This window comes from Harpia harpyja, chromosome 8, assembly GCF_026419915.1.
Source record: "Harpia harpyja isolate bHarHar1 chromosome 8, bHarHar1 primary haplotype, whole genome shotgun sequence".
NCBI lineage: Eukaryota > Metazoa > Chordata > Aves > Accipitriformes > Accipitridae > Harpia > Harpia harpyja.
Window position 1 is genome coordinate 37,689,451 of NC_068947.1, and position 21,800 is coordinate 37,711,250.

A 21,800-nucleotide genomic window follows, 5' to 3' on the forward strand; every position below is an offset into this window, starting at 1 on the left:
GTAGGGCTTAGTTCCTTCTAGCAAATCAGGGGAGTTAATTTTAACTGTTTAATAATAACTGAAAGTACATGAAACTATTTTACCATTTCAGGCAGGTCCCTTTGCTCCAAATGTTCCTCTATTAAGTGAGTCCTAGAAGGCATGCTTACAAAACATTTGTGTGGTTTATATGCTAATAAGGGGGGGCGGGGGGAGGAGCTTTTGCAAGACCTACATATTACATCTCCCACAGGAACCAGCTAATCACTCAGTTAAATGCAGTCTTAGCATTCCCACTGCCAGTGTGCTTGTTTCTTGGACAAGGGAGGAGGGATTAAAGGGGAAGAGGTGGCACAACAAAAATGAAAGTTCTTAGCATTGGCTTAATTTGTTACCTGTGGTACATCTTTGAAGTCAGAAAGTTTATTAAAAATCATGCTTGAAAGTAAAACAGTTTTTACACACAACAGAAGTATAAGACACATTTCATATTAATGATCTAGTAAACCAGTGAACTGCCCCTTAACTGTGTTTGCAAAATATAACTTTCAACCATATGCTTCTTAAATATCTGGAAGAGCAGTCTAGTTTATTAGAAAGTGTAACAAATATACGCAATTAAAAAAAAAAAACCTTGGCAAAAGAGATACCATTTTATTACAGTATACAGTGCTATTTCCACTGGAAAATGGACAAACTCCAAATGAAACTAACAGAAAAACAAAAATCTCCAAGATGTAAAGACCATCAATGAACATATTTAAGTTAAAAAACCAAACCATGGCATGTTGTATATTTGAAGTTTTATTGATGGGAATGCAAATATAACCATGGCATATCACAAAAACAAGTCATAACATTTCATTAAAAGCAGTTCCTTAAAAACATCTGCAATCATATATAACAAATACACTGAATATTTGAATCCTTGTATCTTAAATCAAAATATTCCTCTAGAAGCCTACTGTAGATGGTTACTAAAAACCCAACATCAAACTTTACAATAAAAAAAATTGCAGAAATACCTAAAAATGGGCACCTAAAATCAGTAGGTATCTCATGCAGCTGTATTTCAGGAAGTGCTGATTATTTTTTCTCAGGAAAAGAAATATTCCTGTTTGGTCAAAAGGTGTCCCCCCAAAAAACAGAGAGGCATTTCCTGATGGCTAATTATCACCTAAAACTCAAATGAATGCAGATGTTTATTGTTAACAAAAATCTTTTTTTAAAATATGCTCTCCAGTCACAAGATTCAATTTAATTCATCAGTGTGCATACCTGAGGTGCTATGTTGTCTACATTCAGTTTTCCTGGAAGAGATACTAAAAGGAATCAAGTCAACACAGTATATTTTAGCTGAACTGTTCATTTTCTTTAAATCATTCTTCCTTTCCAAGGAACTTGTACACCTACTGACAAAGTCTGTAAAAGAACGCCATACATCTTTTATTTCTCTCTCATGTCTTCATTGCTTGAATCTGATCTGTTAATAAAAAGAAACAGCTAGTCTTAACACAAGATGAATTTTTGCTGTATTTTGCTTTTTGAAAACATAACACAGTATTGTCCAGGTTACAGAACTACACCAATAAATATTTTGGTGTCATTACAAGAGTGGGGGATAATGCCATTAGAGTTGTTTTTAACTTGTTCTCTCATCCACTTCTGAAATTCCTCCACAGCCAAGTTGTTTCCCCCAAACATTTCTAATTAAACAGGAAGACTCTTCCACATAATTCAATTTTTATCTTTTTCGGGCTTATAAGGTAACTTTGATAAGAATAAGGCCTGGAAGTTTACTTTATGAAGCATGCATTTCAGTTCCTTGTACACAGTTCATATTCAGTTATGTGGAAGCTGAAATAACTCCCCAACAGCAAAGCATTTAAAGTTTGGTTTGATGAACTCACATGAAACCTTCTTTGGTCTCAGTAGTCACACTTCGCCATACTGTTGCCTGATTGCCACTTCTCAATTCACTTCAAACATCTCCTTAGTTAGTATAAATGTACTACAACCCCATTACAAAATGTGGAAATCAGCACAATGTGAGCTGGGTTTAGACTGTTGTGAGACAGGTTAGTTTTACTCTACCTATGATCTGTTGTTGCAATAGTAACCCATTACAGAACAGGGAAATATGCAAACTCAGCCTTTGCTAGGGGAAAAAAAAAAAAAAAAAAAAAAAAAAAGGCAAAACCTTCTACCCCTGCTGCCTCAAATCTGTGAACTACCTGTAATGGGTCTGCAAAAGGTAGCTAAAGAAAGCAAGGCTGTTGACAAGGAAAACTGTGCTTTTATTAACCAGGTGTCATTTCCTCCACTGAATTTTATTGCATCCACAGGCTGGGATTTAGGGACCACTATAACTTAAAGAGTTGTTCCAAATATTTCCATCTAGTGCTCTAGGAATGGGGAAGAGAATTGTAGTAAAAATCTGTCCTTGAATTATCAAAGTCTTCATCCGTTAAGAGTATAACTGCCAAACTGCACATGCTTAGGCAACAATACAGTTTAAACCCAACCCTTTTAAGAAGGGGGTTTTGGGGACACTGAGCCAGGGAGTTAAAGGAATTTTTTTAGGTAAAGCCCATCTATGAAGAAGTTCAGCTCAGAAAATTAAGAAGTTTAACAATCCATGAGAAGTGACTAGCTATGAAGAGCTATGTAAGTGACAGCAGAAGCACCTGCTTACTGTGCTTAAAAATCTACATATACAACTTAAATATTTGTCAGAAAATATTTAGACAAGCATTTGAGATCCTTTTAAGTAGCTTGAAGTTACGTACAAAACCATCAACTCAAAATCTGAATTGAAACTTAGAAGATTCCTCAAAGATAAGCAGAGATGCTGAAAATCACAGGAAAATATTACAAAATCAGAACTATGTGTGAAATTGGGAAAAAGTACATGATTTGGAATCTGCCTCTATGATAATAGGATACAACAGTGAAGGAAACTCAGTAGTTAGACGCTGGATCCCCAGAACAGAACTCTTTTAGATGCTGGAGGATGTATCACTGTTCTTCTGTAGGGCAGTAAATCTCTTTGTAAAGACTATTTTTGGCTAGTATCCCTTCCTCTGAAAACATGACCAAATGTTTTTGTATTCTGTAATAACACAGTAAAATAAACCATCTCTTTCTAATTAGCAGTAAGGATTCTGAGTAGAAAGGACAGTCTGGTATCCATAGATAAATAGAGATCTGTTAAATCAGAGACAATGTTGGATGTCATTTAGCTGCATTTTGAAGGAAATGAGTTTAGTGGCACTGACTCTGGACCATCGCTGACATCTAGCGGCTGCCACAGCACAGAACACAACAGTACAGAGTCCGCAGTCTTGCAGATTTAGATTAACTATGCTACCTAATACGCTCACAATGTAAGCAACGAAAATTAGGGAGCTAAAATTAGAATGTCTACCAAAACAATACCACACTTCACTATTCTATACATTTAGCAGTACGCAGGAGGACAAAAGGGACCAGATCCTTACCAACATAAAACAGAAGGATATACAGCATCCATACCAAGTTTGTAGTTAAAAGCGTGTATGTAATACATCATCTAAGCTGGATCCGATGTTTTCTATGTAGTTATGAGTGTCTGCATATGCTATGAGCGTTATAATGTAAGCTGTTCTTATTTTGGCTCTAGATTAAAGAGCTGAAGTTGAACAATCAAAACTAGTGTATTTGTCTGTGTACTTTGCTTATTTTTCTAGCCTGCTTATTCACCATTTCCTGATACATAACATTAAGTTATGTAAAACTGGGACAGGACAGTAAGAATAAATTAAAGAACAAACTGAACTACCACAATAATAAGTTGAAGTGCAGGAGCTGGTATTATTGTTTACAAGAAAGTGTTACACTGTTTGCAAGAGTATGCATTAATATTTCATAGAACACACTTTTGTCAGAGAAACTGGCATGATCTTTTGTGTACATTAAGGAGGTAAATGAACAGCAAATATGAGATAGAGCATCAGTACTCACTGTGTAATTTGATCTGACAGCAGAGTGGACAGAAAGAAAACAAAGGAAATAATAAAGAAAAAACCTTACAAAATGAAAAAGTTTAACAGAATGAAAATAGAGCAAGAGAATTACATATGATATACCTTGGAGCCAATCCACACCTTCTTGCAATCCTTCTCCTTTAAGAGCATCACTGGCACTGAAAGAAAGAAATCAAATTACGAAAACATTGTAAAAATACCAGTTTTAGTGGAGTCATCACTATACTTGTAATTTACAAATTGCAAAGTAGCGTCAAGTACAGTTTACTTAAATTTTCTTCATGTGGAGAAGGCTGCGTGTCAAATGATATATTCTAGAGTACCTTCCCAATATGGAAACACCACTTCAAGATCTGATCTATTTTTCAAGGCAGATGAATTGTTCCTAGAACATGAGGGGTTCTGGAAGAGCTCCCACACAAGGCAGCCACATTGTTCTGCAGCACCTCCACTTAGATAACTCCCTCCTCAGTTTACTGATGTTTAAAGATGTTTACTACCTACAACAAGAGCGATGAATCATAGAATCATTTAGGTTGGAAAAGACCTTTAAGATCGAGTCCCACTGTCTTCCCACACAGTTCCTATACAGAGCGAGAATGTTGGAGTACCAGAGGAAAAAGTATAGTGCGTACAGACTTCGTTGTAACAGCAACCCTAGGAGTGTCTGTTAATATATATTAAGCTACACTGAGAACAGTGTAACTCTACCTTTTGAATCACAGGGGTATAACTGTTTAAAGGCCCCTCATTCTTCAGCTTATGAAAACTAGCACAGCAGTGAATCTGGACTGTTACTGTGGTTAGCTATAAAATTATCTTCCAAGGAGCCTGGGAATTCATCAGTCATTTCTGAGACAAAAAGCAGTGACCCCAAAACAATGCGCAGGTAATCAAGTTTAATATTAAAGGGCCTAAAATGAAAATTCTAGTTTCCAGCAGCATTTAGCTGCTGATTTCTCTTTTATTTATAGTATCTGAGGACTTTAGTAAGACAAAAATCTAACTTCTATAAAACACTTCTGATAAAAGGAGAGTTTTTTCCTTGTGAACACTGGCACAAAATCCTTCTATTTATATGAAAGCTTACATCCTTCAGAAAGAAAAGACACTAGCCTGTACAACTGAAAATCCCCTCAAACATTACACAGTACAGAGAGTACAGTGTCCCTCTGAATTCACATGAGAACAGTTTACTAAATGGCCTTTCAACAGTAATTTGCTAAAGCATCTGCAGAGTGGAAAACAACAACTCTGAAGGTTTTATTGTTCATATTCTGAAACCTGCAAGACAAACTAGCAGCAGTACTCTGATACCAGTTCTACTCAATTTCGCAGCAAAAAATAATAGCAGCTATTCTTCTGATAAGAACACTGCTTTCTGATTTCATTAGAAGTCCTCCATTTCATTATTTGGGTAACAGTTCTACTGTGAAAATTTTCAAGACACAGTCTACATGAATGCATTGTGCGTTTAAAACAAGTTTTATAGCAAGTATTGTAATACTACTACTGTTTCCACATGTGGCAGCACAGCATTTTATCTGGTTGATTTATGTTATATAATACTGAGTGGCATGCTAGAGCTAAAATATGAACGTACAAAGTAATACCAATACATGTGTAGAAAAAGTGAAATTTACCAGATATGCCAGGGCTTGTCTTTGATGTTTTCTAATGACAGCAACTGAGATACTTTCACAGATGATATTGCGTCCCTGAGGTCCATCTTGTTAGCAAAGAAGAGAATAGGCAGTCGACGGTGCTTAATATCTAAGCATGAGCAGAAACAGAACTATCATGACATTATGCAACATTTATTATTATCTACGTGTAATAAGCTACAAACAATTACAGGAAGATATTCTGCTCACCTGTAACTGCAATTCTCTGAAGGTTGTATCCTACCAAGATGCACACTGTTGGGTCACGTGGCCTCTGATGCATACTTCAGGAATGCTCACAAACTTTCTGGCAGGCTTTGGGATCTTCCACCCCTTCCCCCCCTAGCTTACACATACATTTAAAGCTGTAGGTATCAACTGCTGATGAAGCTGACGAACAGGAGATCAAACAACTGCCTACAAATACTACATACCTCTGCTTAGTGAGGACTGGATGTGCAAAACGGACGGAAAAATGATTTGTGTTCATTCATAACCTCACAACAATAGTTGCATAAAGGCAGTCTGAATTATCCCTTAGCATCCTGGAGAGCATCCATGACTTCATAAAATAGAAAAAAAATGCACATCTGGACATCCCTTATCCTACCTTCACTTGAAGGAGGACTTCTTTTCCAGAAGCTCTTCTCACCTAGCAGTGAGAACTACAGACCAAACCAAGTACACTGACAGTTTCTGGCATACTTACACATTCAAAAGCATAAGCCTTGCTGATTACCACAAACAACTAGAGAGTTATTGGATGGAAACAAAGTATACTCTCTTGAACCTGACAGATGTAAAACTGCCAAAAAATTACCAGCACCAAGACTAACTGTAATCATTTTTCACATTATTTAAACAAAGGCTGAATTACAGCATTAGAGTTTTCTCTAATCTCTTTCTAGATTTGAGTCTATCAATCAATTCTTGATGTGAAAAGAACTTAAAAAGCCCATATGATGAAAACTGCTATACAGGCTCTTTTTAAAATAGTAAAAAGAAAGGGTTATTTCACATAGGAAACAAGCTAAGGATTTATTTAAAAACGTCCAATGTAAGCCAGTTGCTCCTGCTGGAGCAGGGGAACAAAAAACCAAAAAAACCCAACAAACTGTCAATGCTGAAGTCATTTGAACCTTCCTAATTATGTTCTTTTCAAACCCCCTACTGAACCTTTCCACAAAATCAGTGGAGATAACACTATCTACCCATACTCAGAGATCATGCGTGCTGATCAAAACGTTGACAGTTTTCACAACTATTTACCCTATCTGGAGCTATTTTTTTCCCCTGATACCCTCTAACACAAATCAAAGGCCTCAAAATACAAGCAGAGTATCATTAAATCTCTGTTTTGCTTCCACAGTTGAACAGTATAATTAAATGAACCCTGGTACCCACGTGTTGCAGGTTATGGATAAGTTAAAACCACAGAAATTAGGTGACATCACATATGCAAACACCCTAGTTAAACACTGAAAATTCCTTGATTTTTTTAAAGCAATTAAAAAGGGGCACGACCTACCCACATAGACTCATACATGTACACTTAAAGATGTTCGCTAAATAGAGTGGTGGTTGCAGAAATTTACAGTATTTCCTACCTTATGACATTGTTTCCTACTGTGCAGTACTTCCCCCCATACTTTTTACAGTTATTAATGGAAAGCTAACATTTTCTAGTTGGAAGTAGTTATGAGTTAACACATTAAAAAGATCCCAGATACTAATATGTCATATTTAATTTTATACAAAGAATTTCAAATTCACAGGAATTTCAGTTTATTTTAGAAGCATGTGCTGGAGGTCAAGTGACCCAAGAGTCAATATCTAAAACAAGTAATCTACAGACTACCATCTTGCAAAATGCTGAAGATTGAAGTTCGATTAAAAAAATAATATGGTAACATGATCATTAAACAAGCCATTATTTGTAGAGTGCATTGTCCACTTATGTAAGTAAAAATAATTTATAGTTCCGATTCATTAAACAGTCCCAGCTAGTACAACTTCGAACCTCGTTAATGCCTCACAGTACACATTCCCTTTCACCTGACAACCTCAAGCAAAGTCTGGCAAAAAGAGAGGGAACAGTTTTACTGAAGGATTGCCAAGATTTTCAGACACAGGAATTGATTCAAGGTTGTTACCCTGCATCCATTTAAACCTTAAGTACACATGTAAATTTAAACCACTCCAGGAGGTTCAGAGGCAGAAGCATAAGTGGGAAGAAAGTAGGGTATCAATCAAGAAAAGCAGAAGAGTAATACAAATAAAAATATAGTAAAACAGTTATATATTGATTCAGTCAACAGCTACTTTTATCAAATATTACTACTAGAAGAACTTTTTATTTTCTTTGGCTCTCTTAGATGTGACCTATCAAAATCCGAAACGATAAAGCAGGAACACTGTTGCTGCGTTTGAGCTAAGCTGCTCCAAGGCAGAAATACACAACGGCCCTTTCCTGGTTCTAGGGAATGTACTAGGTGGCCATAGCCATGGTCTTTCAGAACTAGAAGACACAAACACATCAACAACTGAACAGTGCTGACCTGCTAGATCCACATTAATAACCTGGTGCCTAAATGAAAAGCCCCACCTAAGCTTGCATCTCCTCAGTTGTAACATTTTCACTCTTTTGCCTTCTAATAAACCAGTAACTTATTACAGCAGTCTTTACCTCCCACCCTTGGTCCTACGTGGTTTCCATTTTACCAACAGAATCGCCTTTTACCACCATGGTTAATATCTGCTTTGGTACAAAGCTCCCTGGCCTCTATGTAAGCCATCTGCAGCCTTTGGTTGACCTCATTCTCCGCTTTCACCTTTCCAAGACTCTTTTCAGCACCTGCATTTGAAGTGGCCCATACCCTTGAACATGAAATTAAGAGGGCCCAGTCAGCTCACACACACTCAGCTACAGCATCTTTGCTGATGAACTAATGTATTATATGCAGTCTTCACGGAAAATAAAATCATAGTAACACAGTTGCCCCTATCACATACTACTTTTCTTGGTTAGAAACGCAAGTCAGCTTCTCCTTTCTTACTTTCAGCATGGTAACCCCACAAGTTAAGGCTTTATCAGCTAAATAAATAAAGGATTACAGGATTATTTCACTTTTAAATTTCCTGCCTGTAGTTTTATAATCTGGTTAGTCAGAGCAACTAAAGTGCTGAAAGTCAAAATTGCGTATTGCTTACAAAACCATTCCAGTAACATTGGCTATACGGAAAGGTGAAGAAAGAATTGACCAACCTCAGAACTTAATTAAAAAAGTGTAACCTCATGTTGAAAACCAAACCAAAACAAACAAAAGCCCTAAAACCAACCCCCCAATCATGAATCCTCTCATATCCTCTTCCATCCCATGTATACTTTTACACGCAACTGACTGGTATAATTATCCCTCCTTATTTCTGGCTAAAGCATAATAATAAAAAAAAGATGATGAAGACGAAAAAAAGAAATTAAAAGTTACATTAAAGGAATTAGCTGTCTTCACAGAAAAATCCAGTCAGGGAGATACTTTTTTTTTTTGTACATGTTGGTCATCACATACAGGCTCTCCAGCTTCCAAAGGGTCAAAGTCTATTCTTCCTCAAAACAAAGCAACTTTTGATCTATACTGATTAATAAGAGACCAATCCAACTCAGTGTAGCCAAGTGAAGTATGATCAGTTTGTAAATGTGAACAGGTATAAACCCCCGCCCCAAACTCACTGAAGACTATTACTGTTCTAGTATTCATGAATGGCTAAAATATTTGCAAATTACTCAGAAAGCAGAATGTGTCAGATAAGGGCTTTTCTTAAGACAACATAACAAATATGGAGACAGAAGGGGAGAAAAACCTCCTCACCTGGATGATTCAGAAGGGTGTCAAGTTCTTCTTTGGCCACAACCATTCTTAATTTGTCACTGCTATCAATGACAAAAATAATAGCTTGGCCTTCTCTGCATAACATAAAAAGAGCAAAGAGGCAAATTATAGGTTCTCTTAAACTGTGATTAAGAAAAGGCTTCAGAAGAAACACACAAAAAAGCAAACAAACCTGATTTTTTTTCCTCTAATTTTTGTTGTTGTTATTTACCATTAACATTTGAATCCAGTCTAATTTCTGAAATTCAGTCTTTTGGTAACCTGCATAATTTTTTGAGACATGAGGTTGTTAGCTGCATGACTCATTCAAGGTTCAGTCTACAGAGACCCTTCAGAAAAGCTTGATTTCACTATTGAGGCTGAAAAATAACCAACTGCTATTCTGACAGTGTGGTCAGACAAAGAAAATCTCAGGACAGGTTTTTGTAGAAATTCTTTATTTGCTATACTAAACCAAGTTTATTTAAAGAAAGGTCAATTACCTTTTTAGAAAAAACTGTGTGTCCACAGCTATTTAACAACTAGGCATATGTAGATTAATTTAATTTACAAAAGTCTACCTAAACAGGATCTTTCTTTTGTTTAGAGTAACAGGTAAAAGCTTTCAAATATTCCAAATTATTAAGATGTTTTGCTGGCAGTATGACCACAGTCACAACATATATACAACTATTCAACTCATTGTTTCAGGATATTACTGATTATTTTATGACTTGATGTTCCATTTACTAAAACTTAATTGAAAGCATAATACAGTCTGACCAATTCAGATGAACAGTTATAAACACTCACAAAAAGTATTTTTAATTTACATTTTAATGTAATATTCACTTCTCCTTCATTTTGCATTTCTCTGAGACACCATTACGGATACATTCTTCCCCCCCCCAGCACCATCTACCTTCATATTTTGTTACAAAACAGTCCTAGACCTACTGAAAAACAGAAATAACTTGACCAGCCTAAGATTGTATGAGAAGGTCCATTCTTTTCTGGAGAACAGAAGAACTTATAGCAGCACATAAAGTTTTTCCATATTAGCTGAAAATGCCTAAGTAAATTTTACGAGGATACAGTATTTTTCTAGAGGAATCAGAGTCCTAGCATGTATTTACTACCAAAAAATAACTTCACAGACAAGTAACAGTAATAGGGACACAACATGAATTTACATATATTTAAGACAAGCGTACTTTAAGGACATCCTAGAAGATAGTTTCAAGCCAAACAGAAGAAAAGGGCAAGCTTCAAGTACTCCAAAGCAACTGCTTAGACACTTGATCAGATTTGATTGCCATTTTGCAATTCTTGCAAAATTAAATCTTGCTTAACTTTATAAACTGAATGGCACATTATTATTTTCATATTTTTCTCAGAAGTTAATCTCAAATATGTGACTACTGCATTGAATCAGGAACAGAGGTGAATACAAGTGCCCATTTCACTGTCAGCATTACCTAACAAACTCCCTTACTGTTTTGACGAAAAAAGCCATTTATGCCACAAAAGGAATAAGTCACTGCATTAAATACAGCAGTCAGAAAAATTATTTCTTTATGAAGCACTCAGCTAGCATGTTGAGAGCAGCCTAAGGGCATCAGTTATTGAAATCCAAAAGATTTGGGAGACATATATCTAACACTCTTGAACAATGAAGATCCCTTATCCACACAAGTTTTCAAATTGCCAACACATGTTTTGCACAGAAAGGAGATGAAGTGTTAATCCTCAATTAAAGAATACTTTAAGCTCTATCACATTAAATATTAATATTTAATCAATATTATAATCTTCAGAATTTCTCCATTTTATTTCTCCAAGCTATTTCTGTGTGGTTTACTACTGTTCACCTTATTTAGATCAGCATCAGGTATTAAAGAATAAAAATGAGACAACATAAATGAAGATTCAAGTTTCATTAGAAGCTAGAACAGAAAATGGTGTCTATTACCAATAAGGCAATACTGCAGTGTTATAAAGTACAGTGAATATCCTGCTTAATAAATAACATCTAAGAATACTTTGTCAAGTTCTTAGTTACATGTGCCTCATTCTCTGAGCTTAATTTCCCCCTCCTCTAAAAATCTCAGCCATCAGGCAATATTTTTTGGGTCTTAAGTCACTTACCTACAGAAGAACAGAGAAACAGGAAACTTAACTCATCTTGGTGCTTTCTTACAGGATTGGTTTTCAGGTTTCAACATTTAAATCCCATCTCTAGTATGCTTCCCCAGTCTTTGAGTCAATCAGCATGCTTTTGGGGACATCTTGTTAACAGCACGTAAAAATTTTCATTTTTTAGAACAGAAAGAAAAGTTGTCCAGAACAACCTTCTGTCAAACACCAGGTGTAAGTCTTCTCTGAAACATTTCTAACCACTAGGTATTGCCATACTCTGTTTAAATAACGTACATGACAGCTAATATGAACAGCAATGCTTTAAAATAAATGATAGGCTTACTTGTAGTAATGTTCCCAGAGGTTTCTGTATCTCCCTTGACCTGACATATCAAACACTGTGAAAGACAGACTGCAAAGAAAAGAAGTGTATGAGGCACAGAAACAAAGAACAAACCCCAAACCTGAACTATTTTCTTTGCTACCCTGACAGAAAAAAGCCAGATCAACTTCAATCCTAATCAACTGAGAAAGAATCCCAAAGGAACTCTGGTTACTCTATCTGCCTTCAAACTATCCTACCCAGTTTTGTGGTCTTATAGAAATATTTCACAATGGAAAATGTGTTTGTTTATTCTCCAAATAAAAGAACTAAACCAATTATAAAAAGTTACATCAAATACAAAATAAACTCCCATTCGGCCTCTCTTTTTATCACGTTAGTATTGAATATTATTTATAATGTTGAGTAAATGAAATTTAGATGATAACTTCAAATCCACAGCCTGTCTTAAATTCTGTCCCTAGACAGGCACCAATAACATCCAAAGGCTTCTGTGTGCAAAATAAAAGGCTTTTAAAAAAAGAAAAAAAAATCCACCTTCATAAAAAAAAAAAAAATCACATTCTGGTAATAAGAGTTTACCTCAGGTGACCAAGCTACAAAAGGTAGTCTTTGCAACTTTGAGATTTCACCCAAGCACTAAATACAGCAAGTCAACTTAAAGAACATTACAAAAAATTCTGATCCACTCCTGAAATGTCTACAGAGGCAACATCGACTTCAGTATTAGGCTTTCCTGTTTTGGGTAGTCTCAAATAGCTCCCCGAGTGGAGGCCACACTAAAATGAGGAGGTTTAAAAAAGGAAGTTCTCCAGACGTCCTTTCCACTCTATATCCAGAAAACATCTGATTCTAGACTAGCTGCTCTGCCATGCATAAAGTCATTAGCAACCCCCAAAAAATGTTTTCATTGTAATATCAGATTAATGAAGTTATGGGGTGGGGGAGGTTTGTTTGGGTTTTTTTAATCATTCTACATGGTGTATTTGCAGGTCATCTCTCCTACTACAGGATCAGAATAAAGGAAAGCAATATAAATTGATTTACATTCTCACACAGCCAAACACCAAACCTGTCTTATGTGCTTTACTGAGACTGAATACAGTTGTTGAACCTCCTCCAAAAATAGGAAACCTATCAGTCCCACACATCAGCTCCAGGAATAAACAATTTTCTTGCAGTTCTCTCACCCAGGGGGGTGTGCTGCTTGGTTTGAAGACTAACCGCACCCATTAAAAATACACTGTGAAGGCTACATAATAATAAAATAATATCTAATGTTACCTCCTTGAAGTATCTTTATCTCACGACATTCCTTTTCTAAATCTTAGCCTTCATTCAACTAATGATTTCTTCCTCCTTTTCCTGACCTTTGACCCTGCCATCTTTACATTGCTAACGCTGCAGCCACCATTTTTTCATTTAATGAGATTAGACTGCAATCTCTTCAGAGTCCCTCCAGTGAGAGTGCTTAATAGAATATAGGTTACCATCTAAGCAACTGTCTCTCAAGTCTGTAACAGTGCCCTATTCTGAAATTCTTAACAGACAGAAATCAGATGCTTATACACACTATTCCAAAAAAACCCAATTTTTTTTTTTCTTTTCTTACACATACATAGTTTTACAGCAGCACAACACATACAATATATTCTAACTATCAGTCCTGGATCATGATTAGGACTCCTGGGTACTACAACATTTCAGCAAACTGCATGTCATGTCATTATACCACCACACATTATACTCAGTTACATCCCACTGAAAGAGGTAATTAAGTCCAACTATTGTATATTAATTACTACTGCTAAAAGGAGAAAATGAAAGAAACTACTACCTTGAAGTCTTGAACTTCTCTATACTGAATCCTATTGTTGGAACAATGTCTTGAATTTGAGCCTTTAAAGGAAAGAAAGTACAAATTTTACAGTCAAGTTAGAAAATGTAAACATTGAAATATATTTGAAACGTGAATACATTACAGATCTATTTTTCCCCAAACTGTGCAATACAAAAACTTTCTAAAAATCCAGATACTTTATATTTAAAAAGTTCCCTGAAAAGTACAGTAATTCAAAATCAAGGTTTTGTATTTTCTAGGAAATACAATGAATGCCATTGGACAAGAGCATTGAAGACATTTTAGTCTCAAGAGTGAGAATTTCACCCTTTACATTAGTCTGTGTGTACACATATGTGTGGATATTACCTGTGAAATAAATAGGAGATAGGGTAACATGGAAGATAACAGCTTGAAGATCGTGACTGAGGTAAAAATTCACAATATTTGTGCACTTTAGAAATCACAATGTGACCCCAAACAAGTCTGCACAATACCCCAGGCCTTTTAGATAAAAGAGGGTGTACTTCTATCAAGACATTAGATCGGCCATATGCCCAGCTTCTGTCCACAGGCTGGAGGAGTCTATTTGACATTGGGAATTATACAGCAGACATTACACAATGGCCTAACCATAGCTCTACTCAAACTACAAGACCACTGGAAGAAATGACCATTTACCACAGAGTAATGGCCAAAACATAAAGCATTATTAATAGATCTGTCTGATAACCAGGTTTACTGCTGAGCTAGCCAAGGAACCTATCAGCTAAGTTGGTACAACAGAATAGTTCCTTTAAGAAGCATCGATACTGAGCAGGGAGAAAGGTCACATTCCTTAGATTACAGAGCTGTCTGAGAAACCAACATACAATCCTTTTATAGACTTTCTGAAGCCCCCTATTTAAAACACTATCTATAAGCAGTTGACTCCTCACATACAACTGAAGCAAGCTTAGCTTGTTCACTTGTAGCTTCATTATGAAAATGGCATTCCACCATCATAAACAGTTCAGTCAACAGTTTTTCTGAATTTGTGCAGAGTAGAAGAGGTGTTATTTCCTTAACATTTATTTCAAATGTATTTATCGGGCCCAGAAGAAAGAACTGCAGACAGATGAAGAAACACTTATATTTGCCAAACACCTAATATATTGCTCCTAGGACAAAGCAGCAGTTCTTCTTAAGAAGACTGGGTTGATCCAGAGCAAAAAATCATCTATCCATTGAACTTACTAAAAATAGACAATTTCATCAAGTCTGATCTAATGACATGCGTTGCACATTAGAGAATTTGTCATGTCTTGCAAGGATAAGACTTACACTTATGCAAAGCTATCCTCCTAAAGGGTATGAAAACATTCAGAAGTAAATTCTCATTACACGCTTCACAGTAAAGCAAACTAATTCTATTTATTCTATTTATGTAATTCCCTTGGGACCTTCTCTAATACCTATTATTGTGATAAATCTTGAAGTCTACATTCAACTGTAGTTAGGAATCCTTTAGTGCTTAAGGCATGACACAAAAACCCTACTACAATAAAGGTCTCAAGAATTACATAAATATATAATTTGCTTGGTACAAATTGCAGCATTTCCCCCAAACAACTGGCAGCAGATATTAATCAGTTTATAGTCTTTGTTTATAAATCTATTTAATTTTCAGTGGAAGAATAATTGCCAGGAAGGGAAGAGTAGCAGACTCTTAGTCATGTTAGATTTTTTTAAACTATGTCCAGTGGTACTCTTCAGGAAAAGTTTAACAGAAATTAAAAACCAAAAGCTGTGTCCTGATGTGAACCGCAGAAATCATGGTTTGCCAGACACATATAACCAAGATGCACAAGCCTCTAGCTTTGACCGTGCCTACCAAAATTCATCTGTTTCTGGCCCATAAACATACACAAACAAGGTAATCCTACTTTAAATTTTGCTCATAATACTATGCACTCTTAGTGGCTTGAAACACTTTTCACTGGATGAATGAACTGCAACTATAAATGCTACTTATTTTGAAAGCTATTCTGCTTTAAAAATGCTGAAGTCACCATTAAGTGTGCATCTTCACATTATTTCCTATTTTATTATTTATTATATACTTATTATTTCTCAGGAAGAGATTAAAATAAACATGATAAATGTAGATAAGTACAAGTTGTATAACAAATGTATTAATCCCAAATGTTTGACACATCACTCAAATAATTGCTACAGGATTACAGCTACGAGCGACTTAAGAAAACTGTTTCAGATCCTGATTTCAGCCATCATGAACCCTTCCTTATTGGATGATCTTAGAAAAAAAAAAATGTGCCAAATTAATAGTGTTTTTTTTGAAAATGTTTTCATAATATGCAAATGGATGCTTACATTTAGTTTTAGTTAGTTGGAAACTCTTAAAATATATTAGTTCCACTGTACTAAATCAAAAAGCTCTTCACATCTTTTCCATGGTCACGTTTAGTATAACAGCATGCAAAAACAGTTTAAACAACATCAACTCTGCAGTAAAAACATCAACAGTGAACTAACTAGGCTACTTACATTTGAAGGTTTAAGTTTATTTATGATTGTTGTTTTGCCGCTATTGTCCAAGCCAAGGCACAGAACATGAACCTCCTTTTTCTTCAGCCCGAGCCATCCCGCTAGCTTGTCAAACAATCCCATAATTCTGGCTCAAATACACAGGGATCACCTGGTGTTCAGAAAATCAGAGAAGGAAATAGCTGTTGGAAAACGGTTACATGTAGAGCAGTGCTAGCACAGTAGGTGGGCATGTGGCTAAGCAGTCCTTAAACTTTTAAAAGGACAGTGTGAAGACACCATACAAACACTGTCACAGCAGGTTCGCTAGGTATACTAAGCAAATGGAGCGTAAGCTGATTATAGCGAAGAGGCCTTGATACAAAAGTAGGTTGGCCGTTTATAGCCCTGTCTGTATAACGCAACGTCCTTGATTCACTGGGTAGCAATATTGCCATCATTCTGAGCAGTACAAATAGGAGCACAACGGCAATGCCTCCTTACCTTCCACCAAACCAAGAAAAAAAAGGAAGACCATTACATTTTACTTCAAATTGTCCGTGGTCCAGTCAGTCGTCATAGACAACAAAGCAAAACAATATTTCCCCTCTCCATCATCTGCTACGTAATTTACTGAACCCTGAAGTAAATAAAGTACCCTCTGTCAATTCAATTCAAACTCTAATTGTAACAGGCTTTGCCGATATTAACATGTATAAATTAGGAACTCATTCACTACAAATAGAAACTGATTATAAAACAGACATGAAGCCAGGCACAATAACATTCACCCACATGTCAGGCAGATGCCAAACACCTACTCCTGCCCGGGTACTGACCGAAGTTACCTGGCAGTAGCATATTCGGAAGAGCTTACATCATGCATTCCCTTGCGGTACCCAGCTGAACATACTTTGCAAAGATGATAAGCCTTGTCTATCTTGACTGAATTCCACTAAGAATAATTTCACATTCAATAATAAAGCATTTAATTAATGCCAGAGGAATTTTGTGGAGTGGTAAAGGCTGTTTTTTCTCTTAATAAAGAAAAAACACACAGCACTGGACAACTCAGATTGCGATCTTGACTACCCCAGAAAGCCATGGCAGGAGGAGGAAGAGGAAAAAACATCAATGACAAGTATTTGGTCTCACTTCTTCACTAACTGATTACAAAATGATGATTAACTGCATTTTAATAGAAATAATTTTAAAATCTTTGAATTTAATAAAGTCATGTAAGCCATCACCTTTGTTTACAGTATGATTTTTTTCTTTTTTAATACAGATCCTTTTTAAAGCTTTATCTCGTGCATTTTGATTCAAGACTGGTAGTGATCTACAGAGTGGCTATGTGTGTAACAGCTACATACAGCTGTCACCAGATTAAACAAGCCCAACATTAGTTATAGCAACTCCCCCAAAGAAAAAAAAAAATTTTTTTCTTCTAACTCCCTTTGTTTTATGCCCCACTCCTTTTTAAATATACATACAACTCTAAAAGCAGAATAAGGCTTACTGTTTATTATCAAATTAACCTGACAAAACCGTGCTCTAAAACACATTACCTTCTAGTGCAATCAAGAGCCTTATCTATATATTGTAGATGATAAGGTTAAAAAAAAATACCTTGCTGGTACTCTTAAAGTAGCAAAGGAGAAAATGCAAGCACTTAAAAAGATACTTCTAGGGCTTCAATTTGAAACCCAAAAGCCTAAATAAACATGCTTTGACGACAGTTCCTAGCAGTATTTTAATAACAGCCATTTTTTCCAGCAGTTTTTCATAACGGATGGCAGAGTCGTTATTTAAGAGTACAACAGGAAAAATCTACCCTTGACTTCTTGCCCTGGCCCTTTTCTCTCATTCTTTTTCTCAGCTGTGAAGAGTTACAGCAGTTGGCACAGGTTCCTTTTTTTGCCAGCTGATGTTTAGCCTACAGTGCTATATAGCGTACGTTAGACACGTCCTAAAACGGTGTAAGAGAGACTTTGGTGCAGGAACTTGTTACCGAACTCTATAAAACCTTTACCAAGAACTGTAAGCCTGTCTGAGGCATCAGCGATTGACGCCTGTTGCGACTAACCAGGCTGCGGAGCCCCCGAAGACTGGTTTGCAGTCGCGCGAAGCGAGCACTCGGAGCAGCCCCGCTCGCGGGTGGGGAGCGGAGCCGGGCGAGCCGCGCCGCGCCGCGCCGAGCCGAGCCGAGCCGCTGTGCCGGCGGACGCCCCGAGAGGTGCCCGGGCAGGCGCAGCCGCCTCTCCCGGGGCCTGCTGAGCCAGGCTTCCCAGCCCGCCGCTCCGGTTACCAGCACGCTAAGCTGAAAGCGACAACCGCACGAGCGCCATACACGCCGCGTTCCGGAGTTTTTGGGGCGGCGATCCGAGCGGGTGGCCCCGAGGCCCCCTCCAAACGAAACGACGCTAAAAGTCCATTTCATTCGCGTGGATTACTCTAATGTAAACGCTGGGATGCCAAGGCTGCCCAAGCCACCCACAGGAGGCCCCTTCAGGTTAGCATCGTTCGAAACTCCAGCTATAGTTTGGTTTGGTTTTGGTTTTTTTTTTTTTTTTTTGGACTCCCACCGCACCGGGGGTGAGCGGGCGAGGAGCCAGGGCCCAGCACGTCCCCAGCAGCGCCTGCCGCCACAGCCGGGCAGCCCCCGGGCGGCCGGGATCGCGGCCGGGCTGCTCGCAGCTGCCCGGACAGGGCTTCCCTCCCTACCCGCCGCCGAGCCCCCCTTCAGCAGCACCCCTCGCAGCGGGCGCTCCTGCCCCCAGGCCCCGAGCCGGGCCACCCCCAGCTGCCGCGGCAACCGGCAGCGGGTGCGAGTCCCCTCGCCCAGGGCGGGGCGCAGTGCCCCGTGCCGCTGGGACAGCGGTCCCCCACAGGGGGCCAGAACCGGCGGCAATCGCCGCCCGCGCCCCCCGCCGCAGCACAGACCTCGGCCCCCAAGATGCCGGCCGCGCCCGGCCGCCGCCGCCTGCGCCGTTGCCGCGGAAACCGCCGCCCTGCCCCGCCTCCCCGCCCGCCCTCAGCAGCCGCGCCCCTTCCGGCCAATGGCGAGGCCGGCGATTGGGACGGCCCCGCCCTCCGTGGCGGCCCCAGGGCCGCCGGCGGGTCTGAGGGGAGCGGGGGCCGCGGCCTCTGCCCGGGGCTGCCGCCCGGCGGGCCCCACTCGGGAACCCCGTCACCGCCGGCGTGTGGCCGTGTCAGCTGTGCCCGGGTGCCTGTCACCCACGCGGGCCGGGCGTCGCACACCGATCACAGCTACGAACCGCATCCCGTTCGTCCTCCGCGTGCAACAGCTGTCTAATTGTTTCCCGACCCCGGCGCCTCTTCCTTGCGCAGCTGCAAGGAGAGCGCTCAGATAAATCCTCTTGGGAATTGCAACCCATGTGGGAAGAAGAGCCGATAAAATACACCGTCAAAGGTCTTCGCAGCAGCTCCTGGTTTTAAGCAGGCAGTTCGGTGGAGTACAACGTTTAGGGAAAACCTTAAATCCGCCTCTCAGGCGGTGAGAGCAGCTGGGGCTCGGGAAGAAGGCGGCTTGTTTAGGCTAGACGCAGTGGCTGGAAATAAACTTTGGTCATGTTTTGCCGTGTAGCACGGCCCAGTCAGACTGGTTCTAGGCCTGCTGCACAAAATTACTTCGGTAATCACTTAAAATGAGCTCCAAACAGAAGCACATGTAAACTAAAACCCAGTTTCTTTTTCTACCACGTGCTTGAGTTTGGCTGCCAAAACTGTTCTCAGTTCTGTACAAGTTAAGTGCTGTGACGTCCTATGCTGCTGCACTTAACCAAATGCAGTTAAAAAGACAACTCCTGTTTTTAACTGGAACAGCAGCATGAGTTCTCCTCACTCCCTCGCCTCTGTTGACGGATTCGTGGGAGGTAAAAGGTTGTTCATAAACCGCTCTCGGTGTCCAGGCTGATACCCGACGCTGCGGGCCCTAGCGAGACCCTGCGTGGTGAGGCAGAAGTTGAGGCAGGGAGCAGCTCGGCGTGCTGTCCCATACCCATCCCTCATAGACTGGCAGTGCAAGGCAACTAGCCGGAGCAACACAGTCCCTTATGCGCCCCTCACTACAATCTGGTATTTCTGTAATTCCAGATTTTAAGCTTATTTTGGGGTTTGTCCTTCACTTTTGAACAAAGATAAGCAATGAGTGAGGGGTGGAGTGCACGGTTCTGCCTCTGCTTCCCAAGAGGTTGTCCGTACTGCTCCTTTGCTTGAAGAAGCAATTTTCCTTCATGGAGCTCCAGCCCTCGTTTTGAAAAAATCTGATCTAGTTTCATGTATGCTGAACACAGCTTTCAGTCTACTGTCTCAACTTCTGCCCTAGGGAGAGGAGTGAGAACAGTGGAAACAGCTGTTTCATAACAACGTGGACAGGGTTTTTTTGCTAAAAATCTTAAGTCAGAAGCTCCCACTTATAATGCACTTCGCATTAAACTTCAAAGATTAAAAATACTACAAACATTTTGTCTGTTGTTTGGCTTTCTAATTCTTATTGTTGCTTCATCATTATTAAAGGTTTGAGGTAAATTGCAATCATGATTTCATGATTTCCCTATACCCAGAAAGGGTCTGACTAAAAGATGAGATTCCCTCATACTGACATTACGACCCATTAAAGGAAAAGCAAGTAGAATAAATATCACAGTGAAATTCTGGGTTGAAGCACTTTCTAAAAGCTAATCAGGTTGTGGGTAAGTATGTGTTAGAGGAAGGTGTCATCTACTTTTTATATTGAGATCAGTCTGTATCTAAGAAATAGTTCTAAACTCAGTGAAGAAAGCTCTTCCCATGTAAAATATGCAGGATGTAATGGACTGTGGACATCTGACGTTCATTTCCTATTAATCTACACATGCTTCTGTTCAGTTTTGTATTGCATGCATATGATGTTATGAAATGAAAGGCTAATTACAATTTTAAACTCTTTGAGGTAGGGTCTGATTATTGTATATGGCATTCACTTCTTTGTGAATCACTGTATTGCCCTGGCATTATTTACATAATATGATCAGTTTTAAAACTGCATTTGTCAGTGAGAGTTTTGAAAAACACTAGAGAAGGAGTTGCATAGCTTAATGAACCACTGTAAGGAGGGTGAACAGTACTGCAAAATCTTAATAGCACATTAAAATCTATTTAAAATTCAGATTTCCAGTGTTTCTGAAGAAGGAGAGTGCTGCTGTTTGGAAATTTTAGTGTGTACAGTTTTTTCCTGATGTTGTTAATGGTATGTGCATTTTGACAAGGCATTTATCAGAGCATAAATGCTCCATGGTAAGCACAGAAGAGGCCACTATGATTAAGCATTCTTTAGTTAAAAAACAAAAAACACCACCACCCTGAAGCATCTGAAGTGTTAGAACATATTGCCGGTCCATCTTTATTAGTATA

At 38.8% G+C, this 21,800-nt stretch overlaps 1 protein-coding gene across 4 annotated transcripts; it reads right to left on the bottom strand.

The window, feature by feature from the left end:
• Positions 1-765: 765 nt before the first annotated feature.
• Positions 766-19,770, bottom strand: ARL6 (ADP ribosylation factor like GTPase 6). Of its 4 annotated transcripts, none has more exons than XM_052794690.1 (9): positions 19,664-19,770; positions 16,407-16,557; positions 13,857-13,918; positions 12,020-12,088; positions 9,538-9,632; positions 5,648-5,777; positions 4,107-4,162; positions 3,982-3,994; positions 766-1,462 (listed from the first exon to the last, which is right to left on the bottom strand). In XM_052794690.1, exons 2-9 carry the CDS (start codon positions 16,527-16,529, stop codon positions 1,426-1,428), a joined length of 585 nt encoding a protein of 194 aa, XP_052650650.1. In that variant the 5' UTR covers positions 16,530-16,557; positions 19,664-19,770; the 3' UTR covers positions 766-1,425. The 4 variants fall into 4 exon arrangements, with proteins under 4 accessions (XP_052650650.1, XP_052650651.1, XP_052650652.1 ...); XM_052794691.1 differs by lacking the exon at positions 19,664-19,770 and adding an exon at positions 19,329-19,410; XM_052794692.1 differs by lacking the exon at positions 19,664-19,770 and adding an exon at positions 18,220-18,243.
• Positions 19,771-21,800: the final 2,030 nt, after the last annotated feature.